Source organism: Protopterus annectens, chromosome 10.part0, assembly GCF_019279795.1.
Source record: "Protopterus annectens isolate FY-2018-M chromosome 10.part0, PAN1.0, whole genome shotgun sequence".
Lineage (NCBI taxonomy): Eukaryota > Metazoa > Chordata > Ceratodontiformes > Protopteridae > Protopterus > Protopterus annectens.
In genome coordinates, this window is record NC_056744.1 from 571,792,362 (window position 1) to 571,814,468 (window position 22,107).

General features: G+C 41.5%; 1 protein-coding gene across 2 annotated transcripts in view; it reads left to right on the plus strand.

Moving 5' to 3' along the window:
* The window catches only part of SZT2 (SZT2 subunit of KICSTOR complex), a 3,556,133-nt gene that overhangs the window by 1,515,506 nt on the left and 2,018,520 nt on the right, over positions 1-22,107 (plus strand). For both annotated transcript variants that reach the window (XM_044085412.1, XM_044085413.1), the window contains exon 37: positions 21,800-22,081. In XM_044085412.1, coding sequence (XP_043941347.1) covers positions 21,800-22,081 — 282 coding nt within the window. The remainder of the gene's footprint in view (positions 1-21,799; positions 22,082-22,107) is intronic.

The window sequence follows — 22,107 nt, forward strand, 5'->3', positions numbered from 1 at the left end:
ATAGCCACCCAACTACCGGAATTCACAAGAAACGCAAGGAAAAGGACAGGCATCCGAGGTCCAAAACCAACGACGAGGCTTCTTCTAAGCCAGTCGCCTGTTCTCAGTGAGGCACTTTCGCAGCCCCTGACAACCGCTACTTTAGACTCGCAGGCCGCTACCAACACCCACGTGGAGTTGACCAGACCGCTGGAAGCTCAAGGTATTGGACCTTCGGAAACTATTCCCTCTGATGGGTCCGGAGCCGCTGAGCAGGCACCGGCTTCTGAGGGTGTTTTCAGGCCTACTCAATTATATGATAAAATGACTTCAGCTTCAAAGGCAAAGACTAAAGCACCTTTAAAGACAAAGAAACAAGTACAACAGTCTCATGGACAGGCCTCCATGCCTAAAAAACAGATGCGCAAAATAGCCGAAGACCTAATTGCTCTGATCTGGGGTTCCCATCCCCCTCCTGGTAAGAGGCCTAGGCAAGAGACAGAATATGAATCTTCAGATCAGGTTTCCATTTCATCTGATTCCTCTTCTGATCAGGAATACTCTCTTCCTCCTTAAGAGGATTCTGATGCTGAAGAATCAATTCCTTCAGCCTCTCCTCCTGAGGATTATTCTTTTGGGGAAACTTTACATAACATGAGGGAGCATTTCCACTGGGAGAGCCAAGATTATTCAGAATCTAAGAAAAGGCTCAGAGACTTCCTTTTACTACCACAACACAGGCCCCTAGCTATTCCACCTGTGTTAGACATTGTAGATGATGTATTTTCAGAGTCCAGTCTGACCCCTGACTCCTTACCTCCAGCTCTGGTTAAGCCGGACAGGTACTACTGGGGTCCTGACTCTCATAAATTCCTTTTTAAAAACCCTGCTGCTGACCCAGAAACTATCTCAGAGTGTCCCAAAGGGGTCAAGGCTTCCACTGCAAAAAATCCTACTCCCTCTGACAGAGATTCTAGGGCACTGGACATATGGGGAAAAAGATTTACACTTCTGCTACCCTGGCTGTAAGGTCTTTAAATTGTCAGTTTCATATGCTCACATATCAGCAATATATTATGTCACTGCTTAAACAGAAAATGTTGATAAATTCTGAATGTGCAGAAAAGAAAGAAATGCAGGAATTATTGCATGCAGCTGAACAAGTTGGAAAGCATACTTTGCAATGTGGTTTTGATTCTTTGGAGGCCTCCTGCAGGGCCGCAGTTACGGGTTCTGTCATTAGGAAGCATGCTTGGTTAAAGGAACAAAATCTACTTGGATCATGTTAAAGCAAAATTATTAGATGCTCCATTACAACATGATGCTTTGTTTGGTGATAAAGCAGAAGAGATGTTAAAGAAAATGGAGGACAAAGCTAAATCTATGCAAACAGTCAAGGATTTCTTACAGGTACAGCCACCTAGATTTAGCAGACACTGGCCTACAAATAATTGGTCCTTTCCAGAGTCAGACAGGCCACAAAGGGGCAGATACAGAAGCCCTAGAGGCATATCCCAGCCCCAAGGTTCGTAAAGGTCTAAACAATGGGGTGCTTCTATCTCCAAAACTGGAGAAGACAAATCACAGCCTTACAAGAAACAGTCCCAATGACTTCCCCCTGCCTGCGCCAAACACTTATCTTCTGGCAGCACCTTTAGGGGGAAAACTAGGACTTTTTTCTCAAAATTGGCACATAATAACCCAGGACAAATGGGTTTTAAACATAGTGTCACAAGGCTACAAGTTTCACTTCCATACCCTGCCAAGGGCAAACGGTTGGCCAGACCTGCCAAAACATCAATGGGCAGAGGCACAAAAAAAAAGTCTCATCCTTCATGGACATGATGGCCATTCAACAAGTACCAGACCAAGAGCAGGGATAAGGATTTTACTCAAGACTGTTCTTGGTACCCAGAAAGGACAAAGCCTGGAGACAAATACTGAACCTATCTATTCTAAACACATACCTGGATATTCCAAAATTCAAAATGTTGACTCTACAGCAGCTTCTGCCCATGTTGGGCAAGAAGGCTTGGTTTGTGACTTTAGATCTAAAAGAGGCATACCTGCATGTCCCAATCAGACAGACATGCAGAAGATACCTCAGATTCAAAGCTGGCTCAATGCACTACCAATTCTCTGCACTGCCCTTTGGCTTATCTACTGCACCCAGGGTCTTCACAAAGTGCCTGGCACCAGTAATTGCATTCTGCAGACAAAGAGGAATACAAATATATCCTTACTTGGATGACTGCCTCATTCAAGCAGAGAACAAGGACATTCTACTACAGCATCTGGCGTTTGTAAAGAGATTACTACCATGCCTAGGGTACACAGTCAATGAACAGAAATCAAAACTACTACCCTCTCACGAGATAATATTCCTGGGTGCAAGCTTAAATACAACTGCCCAGATGGCTTATCTCACGCCAGACAAACAAAGGCAACTGACTACCTATTTCAAACTGTTGGCAACAAAGGCCCAGTTATCTGCAAGAAAAATTCTGCAGGCTTTGGGCTTCATGGCATCCTGCATTCCACTAATTCCATATGCAAGACTGCATATGAGGAAACTTTAATGTTACCTAAAAAGTGTTTGGACTCAATATTGCTGCAGCCTGGAAACAATAGTTACTCTCATTCCCTGCCTGCAACAGGAGTTTCGATGGTGGGCAAAGGCCTGTCACCAGAACAAGGGACAGCCATTCACTCTACCTCCAGCCACACAGACATTAACAACAGATGCATCAGATTTTGCATGGGGAGCCCACATGGCAGGAAAATGTATTCAAGGCACATGGTCCGCAAACCAAATGCATCTACATATCAATCAAAAAGAGATGCTGGCTGTTCAAAATACCCTGACAGCCTTCAAGGACCTACTTCATCCGGGACAACTACTGATAAAGATAGACAACACCACAGTCATGTGGTATATAAACAAGCAGGGAGGCACTCATTCTTACCCCCTTTGCAGACTAGCCATGACTTTGTGGGACACAGCATTGACTTACCAAGTACATCTGCAGGCACAATTCCTGCCAGGAAAGATAAATACTCTGGCAGACGAACTAAGCAGAAACCTCATGGATCCCCATGAGTGGAAATTGGATCCACAAGTCTTCAGCATGGTAACAAGGAAATGGGGATGCCCGGACATAGATCTATTTGCCTCACCTCACAACTGCCAACTAAAGACATTCTGCACAAGGACTTATCACAGACAAGCATGGAAAGTGGATGCCCTATCTTTCAGCTGGAAAAACTTAACAGTATATGCCTTTCCTCCTCTGCCTCTCCTCCTCAAGGTACTCCTAAAGGTCAGACAGGAGAAGCCAAAAATTATACTGATTGCCCCAGACTGGCCACACCAGTACTGGTATCCAATCCTAAGGAACTTGTCTCAATGCCCAGCCTGGACCTTACATCAAGTGCCTCATCTACTGTCCCAGCAGAACAATCAAATCCTGCACGGCCAACTCAAGACCTTAAATCTGGCAGCATGGCGGATAATGTAGTCATACAAAACACACCTCTCACTAAAGCGGTGATGGATGTCATTTTGGAGGCCAGGAGGCCTAGTACTAGAAAATCCTATGCTGGAAAATGGAAGAGATTCTGTGCTTGGAACCAGGCACAAGGAATTGACACAGCTATACCAAATATTCCTCAGATTTTGCAATACTTGACTGAGATGATGGACAAAGGCCTATCCTTTTCATCTATAAAAATTCATGCCTCTGCCATTTCGGCTCATTACAATACAGAGCCACCAATCTTTTCTCATCCTTTATTAAGGCAGTACCTCAGAGCGGCCAAAAATTTAAGGCCTACAAGGAGATCACCAATACCTGCATGGGGACCTCAATTATGTCTTGGAAAAACTCACCCTGCCTCCTTTTGAGCCAGCCACTACAGCTGATACAAAGTTTTTATCTTGGAAAACAGCTCTGCTCCTAGCAATAACTTCTGCAAGACGAGTCTCAGAGCTGCAGGCACTCATGGCTGTGGAACCTTTTATCATTTTTTTATCCAGACAGGGTTTCTCTGAGGACAAACCCGACATTTATGCCTAAGGTAGTGTCCAGTGTGGCCCTTAACCAAACTATTCATCTGCCTACCTTTTATCCAAACCCACAGAATAAGGGGGAGAGAATTCTGCATTCTTTGGACATACACAGACAGCTACACTTCTATTTGAACAGAACCAAAGCTTTCAGAAAGACAGAGCAATTACTAGTGGCATATGCTGCAGGATCACAAGGAAAGGCTATCTCAAAGCAGACTATTTCAAAGTGGATAGGCCACTGCATTCGTTTCTGCTATTCACAACATGGCAAGCCAGTACCTAAGGGCATTAGGCCACATTCAACCAGAGCAGCAGCCACTTCAGCAGCCTTCCTCATGGGAGTACCAACCAAAGACATTTTAGAGGCTGCTACTTGGAGTTCAGTGCACACCTTCACAAAGCATTATCACTTACCACTCTACTCTAAATCCAGGGCAGGCTTTGCCACTGCAGTTCTGCAGGGCCTTATAGCCACTCCTAATGCTATTTAGCTCCAGCCTCCCAACCTTAGCTTTGGGATTCAACCCAATTGTAATGACTGCAACAGTGAAACATGAAGAACATAGTACAGTTGTGTACACTTACTATAAATGTAGATGTTCAAATGTATTCATTGTTGCAGTCCAGGTTACACACCCGCCATCCCCCTTTCTTTGCTGGAACTTATCTGTACTCGTCTACTATTTACAACCTATGTGGTGTATTTGCTTGTAGATGAAGGCAAAATATATACTTTGGTGCATGTATGTTTTATTGACAAATTTATAGCCTACCCTTTTGGGGACACCTGACATCTGGGGCAAGAAAAACTGAAGAAAATGGCATCGGCAGCATCTTTTATACCCCTGATGACCTGACGTCACGGAAGAAGAGACAGCAACCACCGCAGGACCCAAGACTTTGTTAATCAGGCCGACTGAGGGCTACTGCAAGCAGATAACCCAAATGTGATGACTGCAACAGTGAATACACTCAGACATCTACATTTATGGTAAGTGTACACAACTGTACTTTTCCATACCTAGACAACTGGCTCCTTACCACCCCCACCAAACGTCTACTGGAGGAAGCCTTGGATTACACTCTTCTCACAGCTCAGCGCCTGGGAATCACTATAAACTGGGAGAAGTCCAACACGACCCTGGCACAATCTTTAGAATTCATCGGAGTTCTGTTGGACACGAGAAATTGCAGAGCATCTCTTCCGGATCACAGACTTCAAAGAATAAGACAATAGGTTCAACCGTTAATCTGTCACCACAAATCTTCTGCTCGGTCCGTACTCCAACTATTGGGGTCTATGGCAGCCTCAATCACCATTGTTCTTCTGGCTTGGTTCCACATGAGACTTCTTCAGTGTCCACGTCTCACTCAGTGGTACCCTCTACAACATCCTTTGTCTTTTCAGACAAGTGTAACTCAGAAATGCAAGCAAGACTTGCTCTGGTGGACGTCTCAAAATCCCCAGCAATGGTCTCCCCCCTTCAGCCCCCATCAGCCAAAAGCCACGGTGACCACGGATGCCTCCCTGATGGGGTGGGGGGCTATGTCAGGTTAACTTGGCCCAAGGCACCTGGTTGGAGACAGAGGCTCATTTGCATATCATTGTCCTGGAACTGAGGGCGGTGCTCTCAGGGTTGTCAGCATTTCACTCGATCCTTCCGTCAGGGACTATTGCAATCCAATCAGACAACATGTCAGTAGTCTGGTACATCAACAAGCCCTGAGAATATGGCAATGGGCGATAGCTTCCAACCGCTTTTTAACTGCAATGCACATTCCCGTGAGCTCCATCGTGATGGCGGACAAATTGAGCAGGTGCATTCTACAACCTCATGATTGGTCCATCAGTCCTGTGATAGCGGCAAAAATTTTCAACTGCTGGGGCCAGCCTTGTGATCTATTCACCTTCCCAATCAACTACAAGTGTAGCAACTACTTTGCCCTGATCCCCCCTCGGGGACAGTCACTGAGGGACACTCTCGTCCACACTTGGCCCTCGGGTCTGCTTTATGCTTACCCTCCTCTACCACTCATTCCCCAATTTTTGAAGAAAGCACAGCAGTTGAAGAGCAAAGTAATCCTCATTGCACCATATTGTCCTCAACAAGTTTTGGTTCCCCTTTCTTTGGCCTCACCTGCTAGATCGACCATGGATTCTCAAGCCATCTCTGACGTTGATCTCCCATCCACAGGGTTGGACCCACCCCAATCTAACAAACCTGAAGGTGACAGCTTGGTTTCTCCACTTCCAATGATTGCCAGGCAAGATAACCTCTCCTTCCCAGTGCGCAATATTCTTATTGCATCTCATAAATCATCCACCAGACTAACCTATCTTAGAAAATGGAAAAGATTTACCTTATGGGCATCAGACAAACAATTGGACCCCTTTTCAGCCCCAGTTTTGGTGATATTAGATTATTTATCAGATCTCTTTCAAGCTGGGGTGTCAGCCTCTACTGTTCGTGTTCATTTAGCTGCCATTTCTAATTTCCACATTGGCTTCCAGGGCTCTTCAATCATGTCACACAGACTCTGTAAGACTTTCTTGAAGGGCGTTTTTCACCTAAAACTTCCCTTTAGAGAACCAGTACAACCTTGGGACCTGTCTTAGGTTCTACAAGCCCTAACAGCACCCCCCTTTGAACCTGCACCTTCATGTGACTTAAAATACCTCTCTTGGAAAACCTTGTTTCTGGTGGCTATCACATCGGCCAGACGTTTGTAAGAACTTCAAGCCTTATAAATCTAACTTCTCTACCTTATTTTCCATAAGGATAGAGTCTCACTAAGAACTAATTCCTCCTCCTTACCAAAAGTGGTGCCAGAGCGGTCTATCAACCAGTCTATTGACCTCCCAGTATTTTTTCCTAATCATTCTAACAAGGGAAAGTATTGCCTCCACTCCCTAGATGTTCACAGGCAAATCCAGTTTTATTTGGACAGAACAAAATCTACCCGTAAATCAGACCAATTATTTCTGGCTTTTTCTGGACCAAGGCTGGGTCGTCCTGTTTCTGAAGTTACATTAGCATCATGGTTGAGAAATTGCATTACATTCATCTACAACAAGAACAACATCACCTTGCCTCACAAAATGAAAGCCCATTCTACAAGGTCAATGGCAACTTCAGCAGCTTTCCATGCTAGGGCTTCCCTCAATGACATTTGCTCAGTTGCGACTTGGGCCAACCCCCATATCATTATTCTTCATTACAAATTGGATTTGACCTCCAAAGGAAGAGCTTCTTTTGCTTCCATGGTGCTCAGGAATGTCCTTCCATGAGGGCCACCCAGGGATATAGGTAGCTGGGGACTCTGTCCCATCGTAAGGAATGAACGAAGATTAACAACATCAGATAAAGAAGCTATAACGTTCCATCTGTGTTGTTGATCTTCGTTCATTCATTACTCCCCACCCTCTGTCCCCCTCCGGAGGTTCCTGGTGGATTTCATATGGTTCTTCTTCCATTCTTGTAGGTCTGTTATGACCAGAGGTAGCCTTTACTTTTGTCTATCAACTTGCAAACTCGATCTGAGGTAACAGGGAGGAGAGCATTGTGGGTAGGATCTTCGCTTGAGAGTTTTTGGCTGACATGAGCTTGGTATAGGGCCGGCTCGGTTCCGAGGATGGAACCGATAACCCATCGTAATGAGTGAACGAAGATCAACAACACAGATGGAACGTTATGGTAAGACATAATTTCTTTTTACATTATGTGATATATAGCATTATATGTGAAGTGTAATGTTTGTTAATACAGTTTGATTATTTTTGTATAAATGTAAGTGATAATTCAGTAAAGATGTTAAAAAAAAATAAAGCCAAAGCAGGATTAGATGAATTCACAAAACTTATCATAAACAGAAAAAAGGCTTTTTCACCACCAAAGTGTTATTTATTAAATACATAAACAATGGTATCTTTAAGAAGCAAGACCAACAACCTTTTGTGCATAGACAACAGTAAAAAGTAAGACCAAACTTTCATTTAAATGTCTTGGTCATACTTTTTACTTTTGCCACTGCCTTAAGGCATAAGAGCACTGCCCCCCTGAAATATGTAAATTGTGAAATTATAAAAGAGAATGAAATCAAGCACGTAAGTAAGTAAAGAAATTAATTAGTGAGCATCATCTTTTGATCAAAGATCATTGGCGGTGCTGGTGCAGCTTTCAGTTGTGAAAAAACAATCCAAAAAAACACTATCAGCATCTGAATGTCACTGCAAATGTTTGCTATTACATAATTTCTGCTCATCATCTGTGCTGTTGGCTGCTTAGATTTGCCTGCAAAAATCAACTGGACACACAAGCTGATTTAAGTATACTTTTCTGTGCACTTTGCTTATTTAAGATTAGATATTTGTAGATATTTGTTTCAATGAATATTGTGGTCTCTGTCTCTCTGCAGTTAGTCCCTCACCCTGTTCCTGTTGTGGAGTTTATCTTGGTGGCTTTGAAATTGCCCACCCCTGCTGTAAATCTTTTTTTGGACACTCCTCCTGGACCCATCTCATTTGCTCACTCAGCTGAGTGCAGTGAGAGCATATTTTGATTTCAGACACTCCTACCAGTCTCATCTCCTCTGCTGTGTACAGAGAGAGCACTTGGGAAGGAAATACCCCTCTAGTATCTTAATCTGCTCTGTTCCCTCACTCACCACTAAAAAAAAAATTATTTATACTTTCTTGAGCTGCTCTTAAAACTGTCTTCTACCTTATTAAGTTAATTTGCTGTTCTGTGTGCTTTTAAGTGTTCAGGTGCTCTTATTCTGCACTTGGTGCCTCCATTTTGATTTTTCATAACTTACTGCTGTCTGCACTTGTTTTTTGTTGTTTTTAACTTATCTGAATTTATTTAAACTGTATTTGCCTTGATATTGCTACACACTCAAATGTGCTAGCTTGTACTGCATTTAAAGTGTTTCTGCTATTGTTTTAACTGCTTTTCTGCAAAAAAACCCAAAAGTTCTAAGCTTGTTTCCTACCTTTCCTGTAACTAAGTCTAGTCCAGATACAGATTTGCTGTATCCAGGACTGTTTTGTAAGTTTCTGAGCCCCTCAGACCTTTCTGTGTTGGAGGGAAGCCTTCTAGTTTATCAGTGGGAGTGGTAAGCTTATCTACCACAAGAGGAGTAGTTTCTGGCCCAGAAATTATAGTTTATTGGCCGTTTGGGCATTTTCTTCATCCCTTTCAACTTTCTGTTTTAAAAGCCTGGGTTTACATTTGTCATTTGTTTAAGCTTCACGGATCCAGCTTTGGCATCTTCCAGACTACAAGAGCATCAGGAAGGGGAAAGAGATACTCTAAGTGCCTCCATTTTGTTTTTTTCATAATTTACTGCTCTCTCCCTTGTTTTTGTCGTTTTTAATTTATCTGCATTTATTTAAACTCTGTTTGCTTTACTATTGCTGCACACTCAAGTGTGCTAGCTTGCACTGCATTTAAAGTGTTTTGCTACTGTTATAACTGCTTTTCTGCAAAAAAAAAAAAAAAAAAAGTTCTAAGCTTGTTTCCTGCCTTTCCTGTAACTAGTCTAGTCCAATACAGATTTGCTGTATCCAGGACTGTTTTGTAAGTTTCTGAGCCCTCCAGACCTTTCTGTGTTGGAAGCAAGCCCTCTAGCTTATCAGTGGGAGTGGTAAGCACTAGGTAGGCTATCAACCACAAGAGGAGTGGTTTCTGGCGCATAAATCGTAGTTTATTGGCCGTTTGGGCAGTTTTTCCATCTCTTTCAACTTTCTAGTTTAAAAGCCCATGTTTACGGGAGTTTGTGCTTGTTTAAGAGCCGCGGATCCAGTTTTGGCATCCTGCAGACTAGGACAGTTTTGTAAGTTTCTGAGCCCCCCCCCCGACTTTTCCGTGTTGGAGGGAAGCCTTCTAGCTTATCAGTGGGAGTGGTAAGCACTAAGTAGCCTATCTACCACAAGATGAGGGTTTCTGGCCCAGAAATTGCAGTTTATTGGCTGTCTGGGCAGTTTTTCCATCTCTTTCAACTTTTTTGTTTAAAAGCTCATGTTTACGTGGGTTTGTGCTTAAGCTCCATGGATCCAGTTTTGACATCTTGCAGTCTACAAGAGCAACAAGAAGGAGAAAAGAGATACTCTAAGTGCCTCCATTTTGATTTTTTCATAATTTACAGTTCTCTGCACTTGTTTTTTTGTCATTTTTTAATTTATCTGCATTTATTTAAATTGTATTTGCCCTAATATTGCTACACACTCGTGTGCTAGCTTGCACTGCATTTAAAGTGTTTTTGCTACTGTTTTAACTGCTTTTCTGCAAAATAAACAAAATTCTAAACTTGTTTCCTGCCTTTCCTGTAACTAGTCTAGTCCAGATACAGATTTGCTGTATCCAGGACTGTTTTGCAAGTTTGTGAGTCCCCCAGACCTTTCCGTGTTGTTGAGAAGCCTTCTAGCTTATCTGTGGGCGTGGTAACCACTAGGTAGCCTATCTACCACAAGAGGAGTGGTTTCTTGTCCAGAAATTGTAGTTTATTGGCTGTTAGGACATTTTTTCCATCCCTTTCAACTTTCCGATTTAAAAGCCCGTGTTTGTGCACTGTGCAGCGGTGCTCAGCTGAGACAAACTATTACCAGTGCCAGAAACTTTGCTCTTCAGTTTTCCCCTTATAACATGCGTGTTCTTTTACTTCTTGCACTTCAGTTAGCATAATTGGCTAGCACTTTAATAGGCTATTGTAGCATTTATTGTAGCACACTTAGGTGCTATCAGCACTAGCTGTTTCTACACAGTAACAGTACCAGTTCTTATTAGATATGACCACCCCTCCTGGTATGACTGTAGGGCAATTTCCTGTGCTTTCTCCTGCTAACCTGATGCACTTGGCATTCTGAGACAATGTGGCAACTGTGTAATGTACACAGACAATCCTCTCCTCTTACCTCCCAACACTCATATCTTTGAGAGATGCACTTATATCACCAAAATGGAAGCAGTGCATGCTCCAACCAAGACCGGACTAGCTGGTCAAGAGGAGAAGGTCATCACCTGCAACTCACTACATATAACACACAGCCCTCCAAAACACCAGCCATCACAACCCACACATAGAAACACAAACCATCCACCCACCTTCGTGAAGACTCTTAATAAAAATTTACCCAAACAAAAGAGACCCCCAAGACAGAAACACACTCGACCACCACAGTATAACATCAACCCTAGAACACATAGCTCACCACCACAGTGTGCCCCTCAACCCAAGCCCTTAAGGCAAAACACTTTGCCCAATATACTAATCATAGGAGACTCAATTGTGCGGCACATTGATGTCCTACTCACTAGGTTGAACAAGTGAAGGTGACAGTCAGTTGTCTGTCAAATGCCAGGCTCCGCCACATAACACATGCACTCACGTCACTCCTCAACAAGTACAAATATGACTCAGTCATTGTCTATATGGGTGTGAATGACCTGAGATGTACCTCCCTGGACTACATGAAAAGAGATGTGATGGAACTCTTGGATTATGTGGGCCAGGCAGGTATGACCCTAGCCCTGAGCAGTATTCTACTGTCACCCAGAATGATACCACAGTACGAGCAGAAATGATTGACTTCAACAATTGGCTAAGTTTCTGGTGTCATTCTAAAGGGATCCAGTATCTGTCTGCCTGGGATGGCATGATCGACAGACCTCGATGGTTTGCCAGAGACGGCTTGCATCTGTCACGCCCTGGGATTCCGGGTACTGGCTAAGGCTCTTGCCACCCTTATAGTGCCTTTTTTAGGCAGTGTTCTAAAGACCAAAATTCCACTGTAGCAGCTACAAACAAATGCAATCTGAGGGTCGTGCTGCTCAGTGCTAGAAGTCTAAATCTCAAAATGCACTCGTTCAAAGCTCTCCTCAAAATAGAGAATGTCAACATCTGTGCTGTAACAGAGACCTGGTTTAAAGAGGCAGAAAGCACCCCTGTGCTCCCAGGCTACAACTCATTCCATACCTTTCGGCCCCAGAATGCGGCCGGAAGCTCCAAAGGTGGTGGTGTCTCCATATTCTTAAAGGATACTCACACCTCTAGACTGGTAGCCCAGCATACTGCATCCAAGATACTTCAGGTACAACTAACACCAAGTAAGATGGCGGTACAAGTCATAGCCTGCTACAGAACCCCACACATGTCCCCAGACACTCACTCCAACTTTCTAAGCACCCTGGAATCTGTCAGGGTCCAACCCAATACTCTCATACTGGGTGACTTCAACTACCCTTCCTTAAACTGGGAAAACTATTCAAGTACCAATGTACAGGCCCAACACTTTCTGGAATTTATCAGTTCCAATGTCCTGGACCAGCTCATTCTGACCCCCACTAGAGGAAGCAACATCCTCAACATAGTTATCACCAGCATGGGAGACCATTGCTCCACACTTATAGTCAGTTCCTCCCTGGTTAAATCTGGCCACTAACTGATCACCATAGAAATCTCCATCTCACCTGCACCCCCCTGCTAAGGTGACCACCCTGAAAGGCTTCTCTAAAGCCGACTTTGGGCTCCTAAAAACAGAGGTGGCTAACTTCTCAGCAGCCATGCCAATGGAAAATAGCTGCATGACTGCAGAATCATACACCAATGCACTGTATGAGCATGTACACAAATGCATGGACCTTGCCATACCAAATAGAACTAAGACACTCTCCTCCAAAAAAGGAAGCCACTCTTGTGGTCCCCAGCCATCAATAAACTCTACAACAGAAGGAAGAAACTGTTAGAGAAAAAAATGAAGTCACAAGACTGGAAAACCTCCCTTATCAGTTTCAACAAAAAGCTGAGATCCCTTATCAAATCCTCTAAAGCCAGCTATGAAGGCAGAATTGCGGCTGACATCAAAAACAACAACAAAGCCTTCTATAGCTGTATCAGAAACCTCAAAGGCAATACCCAGATTTGCTCTGAGTTATTGCACAATGGCACCTCCTGTACTGAGCCAACAGATATAGCCAACATACTGGCTGACAGATTCAGTGTCAACTTTATCCCTGTCCCCTCCCAAGGACCCTGTCACAATACCAGATAAAAGCATGGTACCCACCATTTCTGTGGCACAGGTAAAAGCTGTATTGTCCAAAGCCAAGAATACAGCATCCATGGGACCTGATAATATCCCTGGCTGCATCCTACTTAAACTACAGAATGAACTGGCACCACATCTGTGTGTCCTGTTCAATCACAGCCTTACCTCAGGCTATGTCCCTAATGAATGGTGCACTGCTACAGTCATCCCGCTCCATAAAGGGGGAGCAACTACAGACCCTGGGAACTATCGCTTCATTAGCCTGACAACCCTGGTATGCAAAGCTGTGGAGCGCATCACCATCGACCTGCTTAACAGAGATATAGGCAATCTCCAAACTCTTGACCCCACACAGTTTGGCTTTGTCAAGGGGAGATCCTGCCTGCTGAACCTGGTTGACTTCTTTGAGGCAGTCACCAAGGCTTTGGATGAGGGTAAGGCATACAGCCTACCTTGACCTAGCCAAGGCCTTTGATACCATTCCCCCACTCTGGTATCATTGATAAACTCACCAAACTAGGCATCAATCCTACTGATTATCACTAGGTGGGTTGCAAATTGTCTCACAGACAGGACCCACAGAGTGAAAGTTGCGGATTCCAAGTCAGACCGTCGATCAGTCACGAGTGGAATCCCACAGGGCTCGGTAGTGGCCCCTCTCCTGTTTGGCATCTAATTCTCAGAAGTCCACGCCAACACGGAAGGACTGTGGCTGACCAAGTTCGCTGATGACTGCAAGCTAAGAGTCATTGTATTATCAACTCCCCAAGTGATGTAGACATCCTGCAAAAGGGCCTCTCTGAGACCAGTGACTGGTGTTGGAACCATGGCCTGAAGATTAACGGCAAAAAAATGCATTATCACCTCCATCTGGAAAAAACTCAGCTCCCATGAATTGCCACATTGATGGGAACCCACCGAACACTGAAGGGGCCATAATAGATCTGGGCACCCAGGTCGACAGCCACCTCATCTTGGACCACCACATTGCTACTGTGGTCAGAAAGTCCTTCTACATGGCACATCTTATAACCAAAGGTTTCGCATCCAGGAAGAAAGAGGTCATCATCCCTCTCTACGTATCCCTCATTTGACCAATCATTGAATATAACGCCCTGTTTGGCATGTACCTGACCAGGCATCTACAACAGCTGGAGTGGCCACAAAAATACCTCACAAAAAGGATCCTAGGCCTTAAACACATGTCCTACATGGTATAGGGTTGCCAACTTTTCATGTCAAAAATTCTGGACAAGTATGTGAAAGCAAAATGCATGTAATTTTGGTACCCCCCCCCCCACACACGCTCCATTCCAGTGTCCCATTACTTGAGGGGGAAAAAAAAAGTTACACCCTGTTAGTAGTTTCTACTTCGCATATAGTTTTCTGTCTAATTTTTATATTTAGCCAGACATATTTTGATGCATGCCGAATACATTAATTGCATTTCTCCCCAGCTGCTATAAACACTGTTCAAAACTCTCCGTGTGCATGCTGTTTTCTGCTTTACTTCTGCAATGATTACAGATATTTGGATTTAAAAGTTTATTTTGAATTTTATAGCACAAACACTGATATACATTTGCTAAACAAAGTAATAGTCTCACAATGAAAACAGACTTGGCATTAAAACATCTCTGCCTTTGAAACTCACATTCGGTGAAATAGCATTGAAGCCCACATTCAAAGAAAATGCATCTGGACAGTGGCAGATTAAGTTTACCTTTGGGTTGTTTTCAAATCACAGGCCCCTTGCACACATTTTTAGGACTATGCAAAAGTTATTTGATTCACCTTCCTGATTGTATTAAATTATAATATATAATTAAATTATATCCCTTGTATAATACCGCACCACTTGTTACAGCGTGTTTTAAATTGATAGTTTTGAACATTTTTCCAGTAAGCAATGAAACAAAAACATATGACCCAGTAGTGACAAAACTGCCCAGTTCAGAATATTTCAACCATAAATGTCAAAGTTCTATGCATATTGACTGATACTGGTGGATTGTAATGACAATCTCTGCAGAAGTAAAGGTCAACTGAATAATCCCACTTTAAAGAGAGTTGTAACTAATGAAAAGGTTGCTGCTAGCAAACAACTTTATATTTAAGTGTTTCATCTACAAATTTAGTGCCTGGCTGCCAGCTGCCCTTGAAGAATAAATTGCTTATATTACATTAAAAATGGTAAACTGGTAATGTTGAATATGGGATGGATAGTAAACTGAAAACAAGATCATAGTTACTAGGCATCTCATCCAAAGGAGAATAATCAGGATTGCAGTACCCCACCTCCTTAAAATATTTATTTTTTATTTATTTATTTTACATTTGTTGACCGGGCTAGTCTGGCTGGATATATGTCCATTTTCAGCAGAGGCCCGAGGAGAAAAGCTCCACTAATATATACTAGTAACTGACATAAAACAACAAATTATAAGAAGCTACAGAACTATTTAAAAGTAGAGTAACAACAGTATGGAATCAATTTAACAGAAAAAAATACAACGAGGATCCCTAACCCTACAATCTGAGTGATGCAGGAATTTGGATGCAGAAATAAAAAATAAGCAAACTCTAGAGTCTATACAATATTTACAGTATTAACAAATATGATGAGCATTTTGTGCATGAGCAAATAGTTATAAGACCCAGAATTACACAGTAAGAAGTAACAAACAAGGTTTAGATAGTAGATGAGATGACAGGTTGGAGTAATATATCAAGTATAGAGAGAGAAAGAGACAGATGTAGGAATAGTAATGTCCAAGTAGATGCCAGGTGAGCTACAGATGAGGAGAAGTAATATTGAGAGAGACAAGTAGAAGAGATGGATGTATAACAGTAGGGAATTGAGAGAACTTTACTGGAAGAGAAGTATAATATATAAGTTGGATGCTGGGGTCAGTCGGCATTTGAGCAAGGGCAAAGCCAGTGAGTTTTGAAATGGTCCTTTAAATGTTTCTTGAAAAGTTGAGATGAGACTAAAGTAGTTAGTTCTGAGAGAAGTTTATTCCAGTATGAGCCAACAACATTTGTGAACAAGGAGTCACCAGATTTATTGTGAGATTTGAGAGTTGCTACTAGCAGTTTGTTAGCTGAGCGAAGGGAAGTAAGATTCCTGTAAGGGGCTACAAGGTTGTTTAGTATGGGTGTATTAGTGGGGTAGTAGAGAATTTTATGGGTGATAACTAATTGATGTAGAAGAATAAGATTTTGAAGTTCAAGCCAGCCAAGGTTTTTGAGATTAACACAATGAATGATGGGTACGAAATGGGGAACCTGTGGCAAACCTAGCAATGCTATGGTAGGATGTGGCTAGTTTATGAAGGTTAGATTTTGATAGGTTGATAAAAGATGGAGAGGCCTACAATAATGATGAGATGAGTTTGGGCTAGAGACACCCTGGTAGTTGCTGTAAGAAAGGGCTTAAGTCTGTAGAGGGCACCTATCTTTTTATTAACTGCTTTGATGGTTAGGTCAATGTGGGAATCAAAGTTTAGTTGATTATCTATTATAAACCCTAGCAGTTTAGTGGAACAATCAGGTGTAATGATAGTGCCATTGTAAGAGACAATAGAAAAGGAGAAAGGGGCAGACTTAAGGGTTGGAGAAAAAAGTAATAATTTGTTTTTTTTGGGATTGAGGAGGAGACAGATTTGTTGAAACCAGTTTTCTACTGCTGTAAAGACTTTTAGGGTGGAAGAATGGAGTTCAGCTGGAGATGCAGCAGTACAGATGAGTGTTGAATCATCTGCATACTGAATGCATGTGGATGTTGGGAGGGAAATAGACAGGTTATTTATAAATATGGAGAAGAGAAGGGGACCTAAGATGGATCCTTGGGGGACTCCGATTGTGACAGGGAGCAGAGAGGATAGATGGTTGTCCCAAAGGACTGATTGTTTTCTATCTTTCAAATAGGAGTTAAACCAGCGCAATGCCAAAGAGTCAAGAGAAAGAGATTTCAAAGTGTCCAGCAGAAGGTGGTGGTTGACCATATCAAAGGCTTTAGAGAGGTCGAGAAATAAAGCAGAGAAGAATAGGTTGTTATTGCGATTTTTGTTAATGGAGTCTGTAAAAGAGAGAAGAGCAGTGGAGGTGCTATGGAAAGGTCTAAAACCATGTTGGGTGTCTGCCAGTAGATTATTATGTAGAAGATGATGTAAAAGTTGATGGTGTATGCAACATTCCATAATTTTAGATAGCGGTGATAGTAAGGCTATAGGGCGGAAATTAGAAAGTTCATTAGTGTTTCCACCTTTATGCAGTGGAATGATATGGGAAACTTTCCAGAGGGAAGGAATAGTAGATTCAGTTATAGTTCTGTTAATTAGGATGGAGACGGGGTATGCTAGTACTGCTGCTGCTAGCTGCAGATATTCAGCTGGTAGTTGGTCGGCTGAAGGAGTACATGGTTTAAGTTTTGAGAGTAGCTTATGAATATAGGTTGTAGAGACTGTACTAAATTTTAGAGTGAGGGTGTTGTTATGAGGAGTGATATTTGGAAGGGAAGTGGGGGGAGCCATAGTGTTTGCTAGAGATGCGACTGTATCAGAAATTAAATTGTTGAATGTATTGGCTATTATGTTGGAAGGGGTCTGAGCTAAGTTACCTGGAGTGGGTGTTTTGGAATTCCCAGGATGGAGCAGTTTATTGATTCCTGACCAAAATTTTTGGGGGTTATGGTTTTGATTTTGTTGATATTGGAGGTAGAAATTATTTTTATCGAGAAGGGTTCGTTTTTTTATAGTGTTTCTAAGATACTTGAAGTTTTGATGGTCAGTTGGGTTTTTTGTAGTTCTCCATTTTGTCCATAGTTTGTTCCTTAGTAGCACTGTGCGCTTGGTTTCTTTAGAAAGCCAATGTGCAGCTTTGGATCCTGTTCTAATTAATCGAGAAGGGGCGTGACGGTCAAGAATTTGGAGGAATGTGTTGTTGAAATGGGTAACTGTCTGATCAAGTGGAAGATGTTTTAGGGCTGACCAGTTACATCCTTTGAGTTCATCAAGGAAGTTTTGAAGGATGAAGTTTTTTTTGTTCCATATAGTATGATAGCCTGTTTGTGGTTACTGTTTTTATGTTTAGTGATATAGATAAGAAGATGGTCACTGATATTGTCTGGGAGTATACCAGTTTTATATGAGAGGGGATTATTGTTGACCAATATCCAGTCCAAGATGGTCTGTTTATTGGTAGATTTGTGGATCCTAGTTGGGGAGTTTATGGTTTGTTGAAAAGTAAAGAGGTTGAGGTGATGGGTAGGATTGGGGAATATGCAGGAGTTCCAATCAATGTTGAAGTCCCCTAAGACTATGGTTTCCTGAGGAAAGGCAGATGAGAGCCAGCTAAGGATGTTTTCAAGTGTATATACGTTATTGCCAGGAGGGATATAACAACATATTATGTATATGTATATGTAAAATACAACACAGTGTCAGCAATCCATCTACATACTGTGGAATACTCCTTCCCTATAAGAGTTCAAGTCAGCCCAAGACATACAGTATCCAAAACTGCATACAACTGGTTTACTACACTTTCAGTTGCCTATGCACCCGAAAGGTACAAAAAAGTTCACAAGCTTAGTAGCCTACAGTTTAACTACATTCTGTACAGTCTGGTACAGCCTATGTCACACAGTCAGAAATGCACAGGTACGCTGAGCAACCTATTTAGACTTTACATTATTATTCTGAGGCACAGCAACAAATGACACCATCTTATAAACTAAACTTAACCAAAACAGCATTTCCAAAAATAATTCAAGCAAGCTGAAGTCATACTCTGAATATAATTAGACAAACTGTTAAATTAGTAACCATTAATAATAAGCTGAAATCTCATATCAGTTGAGAATAAAGATGTAAACCAATCTGTTACACAGACGCAACAGGTGTTTGCGTTTGTGACCCATTTTGGTCTTCTGCCTCTGTGGTGCGACTGGACGTAAAGGGCGTTCTTAAAGAAGAACACCCTTAATTTTTTTTTTTAATTAAAAGAAAATTAATATCCCGGACATAACAACCACAACTTATTTTATTTTTTCCGGACAATACAAGGCAATCTCCATTTTCCGGACAGGGTTTCTTAATTCTGGGCAGTCCAGAAGAATTCAGGACGGTTGGCAACCTTAACATGGACAGATTCGAGAAACTTCAGCTGTTCTCAGTCTCTTATCGTCTACTTAGAGGTGACCTCTGCTTGACTTACAAAGCCATGTCCAACCCAGCCCTACTTGAAATGCTACACCTAAAGAAATCCCAGTCCCCCCGCTCCAGAGATGACAACCTCATTACCACAATTAACAGAACATGCTGGAGGGACAGATTCATCTCCCAAAGACTGCCTATACTCTGGAATAAGCTTCCCATTTATGTCAAGCAGAGCACCTCACTGGCCCTCTTCAAGAGAAATATTGACGAGTGGATGGGTAACAGAAAGTTCACTCCATTGATCATACCAGTTGCACTACTGGATGTAGGTACTGTGAACTAACATCAGGTGTTATGGTGCCTGGGCAATTTTTTTGAGGCTAGGCTTGTAAAGGCTCCAGGGCCATTAGCCTAGTACACACCTATAAACCTACGAAACCTATTTCCTGCAAACACCTGTAACCATAATTATTCAAGACTGCGCTGTAATGCAAAATGAACCAGCAGGCATAAAACAAAAATAGGCCTTGAAACAGGAAAAGAATAGTTTATTAACCAGTTTAATACTTATGCTCCAAAATTGCAGTAAACTTCATGAGAGCTTTAATAAAAATCAACACTTCAATTAATAAATAGTCATTGTGGACATTGCATGATCTAAACTAATTCACATTATATATTCTGATTGTGTAGTTTTTGTCCTGTTTTTTTTTACTTGCTGAAATGCTGAGTTTATAACAGTCCTGATGAAATTTCATGTTATTTTGGATTAAAAGAGCAAAACTTTTAATAAACTGTCCATTTTCAGCTTCAGTGCATTTTTTTTTATTTTTGGACTGCAATTAGTAACTAAGGAAGAAATAACTGAATTAAGCTGGGCTTCTGGGAGATGACTAGGCCTCTGGAAGCCAGGGGCTTCTAGATGTACTATGGTACATTTTAGAATGTTTTTTTCTGACCTTTTCAATCAGTGGGAAAGTAAGGACTACAGAAAGTTTCACTTCACATTTTCTTCCGTTCTTTCAGGACATCTTGTCTAGCCAGCACTGCACAGTACTAACTGTTGAGGAAATAATCACATTAAGACATGGCTTATACATTTCCTGAGGTGCATTTTATAGCTTCTTTTTTAAAACGTTTAATCCAATGATGGTTTGAGCAAAAATCAATCAGAAAGTACTTGTCTTATTTTCTGTTTAGAAGAGGAAATAAGTTATTATAAAGGCATAATCTTCGAAGCCGACAAAATGAGAAATGCTTACAATGATACACAAGTTGTATCTGGTAGTAGTTCCTGCCCCCCCCCCCCCAAAAAAAAAAAAGAAAAAAAACAAAGTATGGAGGGATAAATGAGCCAAAGGAGCACTCACTGTCTAGGAATCTTAATAAACCAAACTTGTTACTTGAACAAAACTGAAATGCCAAAGACCTCATCCAGAAAACTAAGTTAAGTAATAAGCAACTGCCACAGGAAAAAAGTTATAAACAAGTGAAACATTTTTAGAATTGCTCAATTAGGAGGACTTGTAATGTATTCATAGTACTAAACTGCAGTGAGGGAAAGAAAGTAAATAAAAATGAGTTTATGGGCAAAAACATGTACTACTTCTAACAGCTGACATCAAGAATAATAAAATAATTTTAGATTTATCCTTGCTGGCTGTTTGGCTTTCAGAGATGAAGCCTTGATTGCAACTTGGGTAGGTCTGGGTTTGTAATCCAACCGTAGCCAGGTTATTTGACACTCATTTTCAACCCCCCCACCACACACACACACACACACACACACACTTGAGTTAAGGACTAAAAATCTGTCAAGTTATGGAGCATTCAAAATAAGACTGTCAAGGTATTTTGTCCTGAAAATTTTGTAAGACAGTCTTGAAGCAGTAGAGATACATAGTGCCATTTGAAAATGGGGTCAGATTCAAGCCAAAATGGTCTTTTGAGTGAAATGTTTGCAAAGCAGTTAGTTGAAAATAAAAGTGCCATTTTCTGTTCTCTCTGAATTGAGAAATATCAAAGTCATCAATACATATTGTTATATTGTTTAATTGTTTTGAGTTGGTTTGGCTGACAAATAGCACTTAAAATATTGTTTTTACTAAAATTCAATTTACAGGTGCTCCTTTAGCTTTTAGACAATGGTTCTGTTTAAGGATATTTGATAGATAATGATGACAGTAACATTTCCAGAAAATTTCATGACATAAGTGTTTGTTTTGAGACAATCGAACTTTATATACTAGGAGCAGAGGTAACTAGAGACAATCCTCTGGGAATGATACTTTATGAAAGCATTAACTAGATATGTTTTCATACTTATGACTTGCCAGTTTCAGCTGTGACTTGGGAATTTGGGTTTGGTTAATTGTTATGCTTAAAATGTACAGCATACAGCTGGAGGTTGTAAATTAAAATCTAGGTGTATGAGAAATAGTCTGTGCAGTTTTATTGCTTGCTTTAATTTTTCTTCAGTGTAGAAGTTTTATTGTACTGTTTGCAGAAATAATTGTCTTTTTTTTCTTTTCTTTTTTATTTCAGGAGTTTAGGAAAATGAATCTCACTGGCTACATTTTGAATGCAGCAGAAAGTAATTATTATTATCTGTCATTAAGCCGTCAGCACACCCACAAAGTTGAAGCAGTTAGATGTGTGGCAGAATGCAGTTCCAGTAATGTAAATGAAGGAACAGACCACTCATATGTAGAGGAATTTCAGACCTTAAATGAGTCGAGGGGTATTGAGAACAAGAGTGATGGTCAGAATGAAGTACAAATGGAGAAGACAGTCTCTGGCAGTGAAAAAATGTCAGGGAAGGAAGAGGTGAGGTGCATTTTGTAATAAAATTG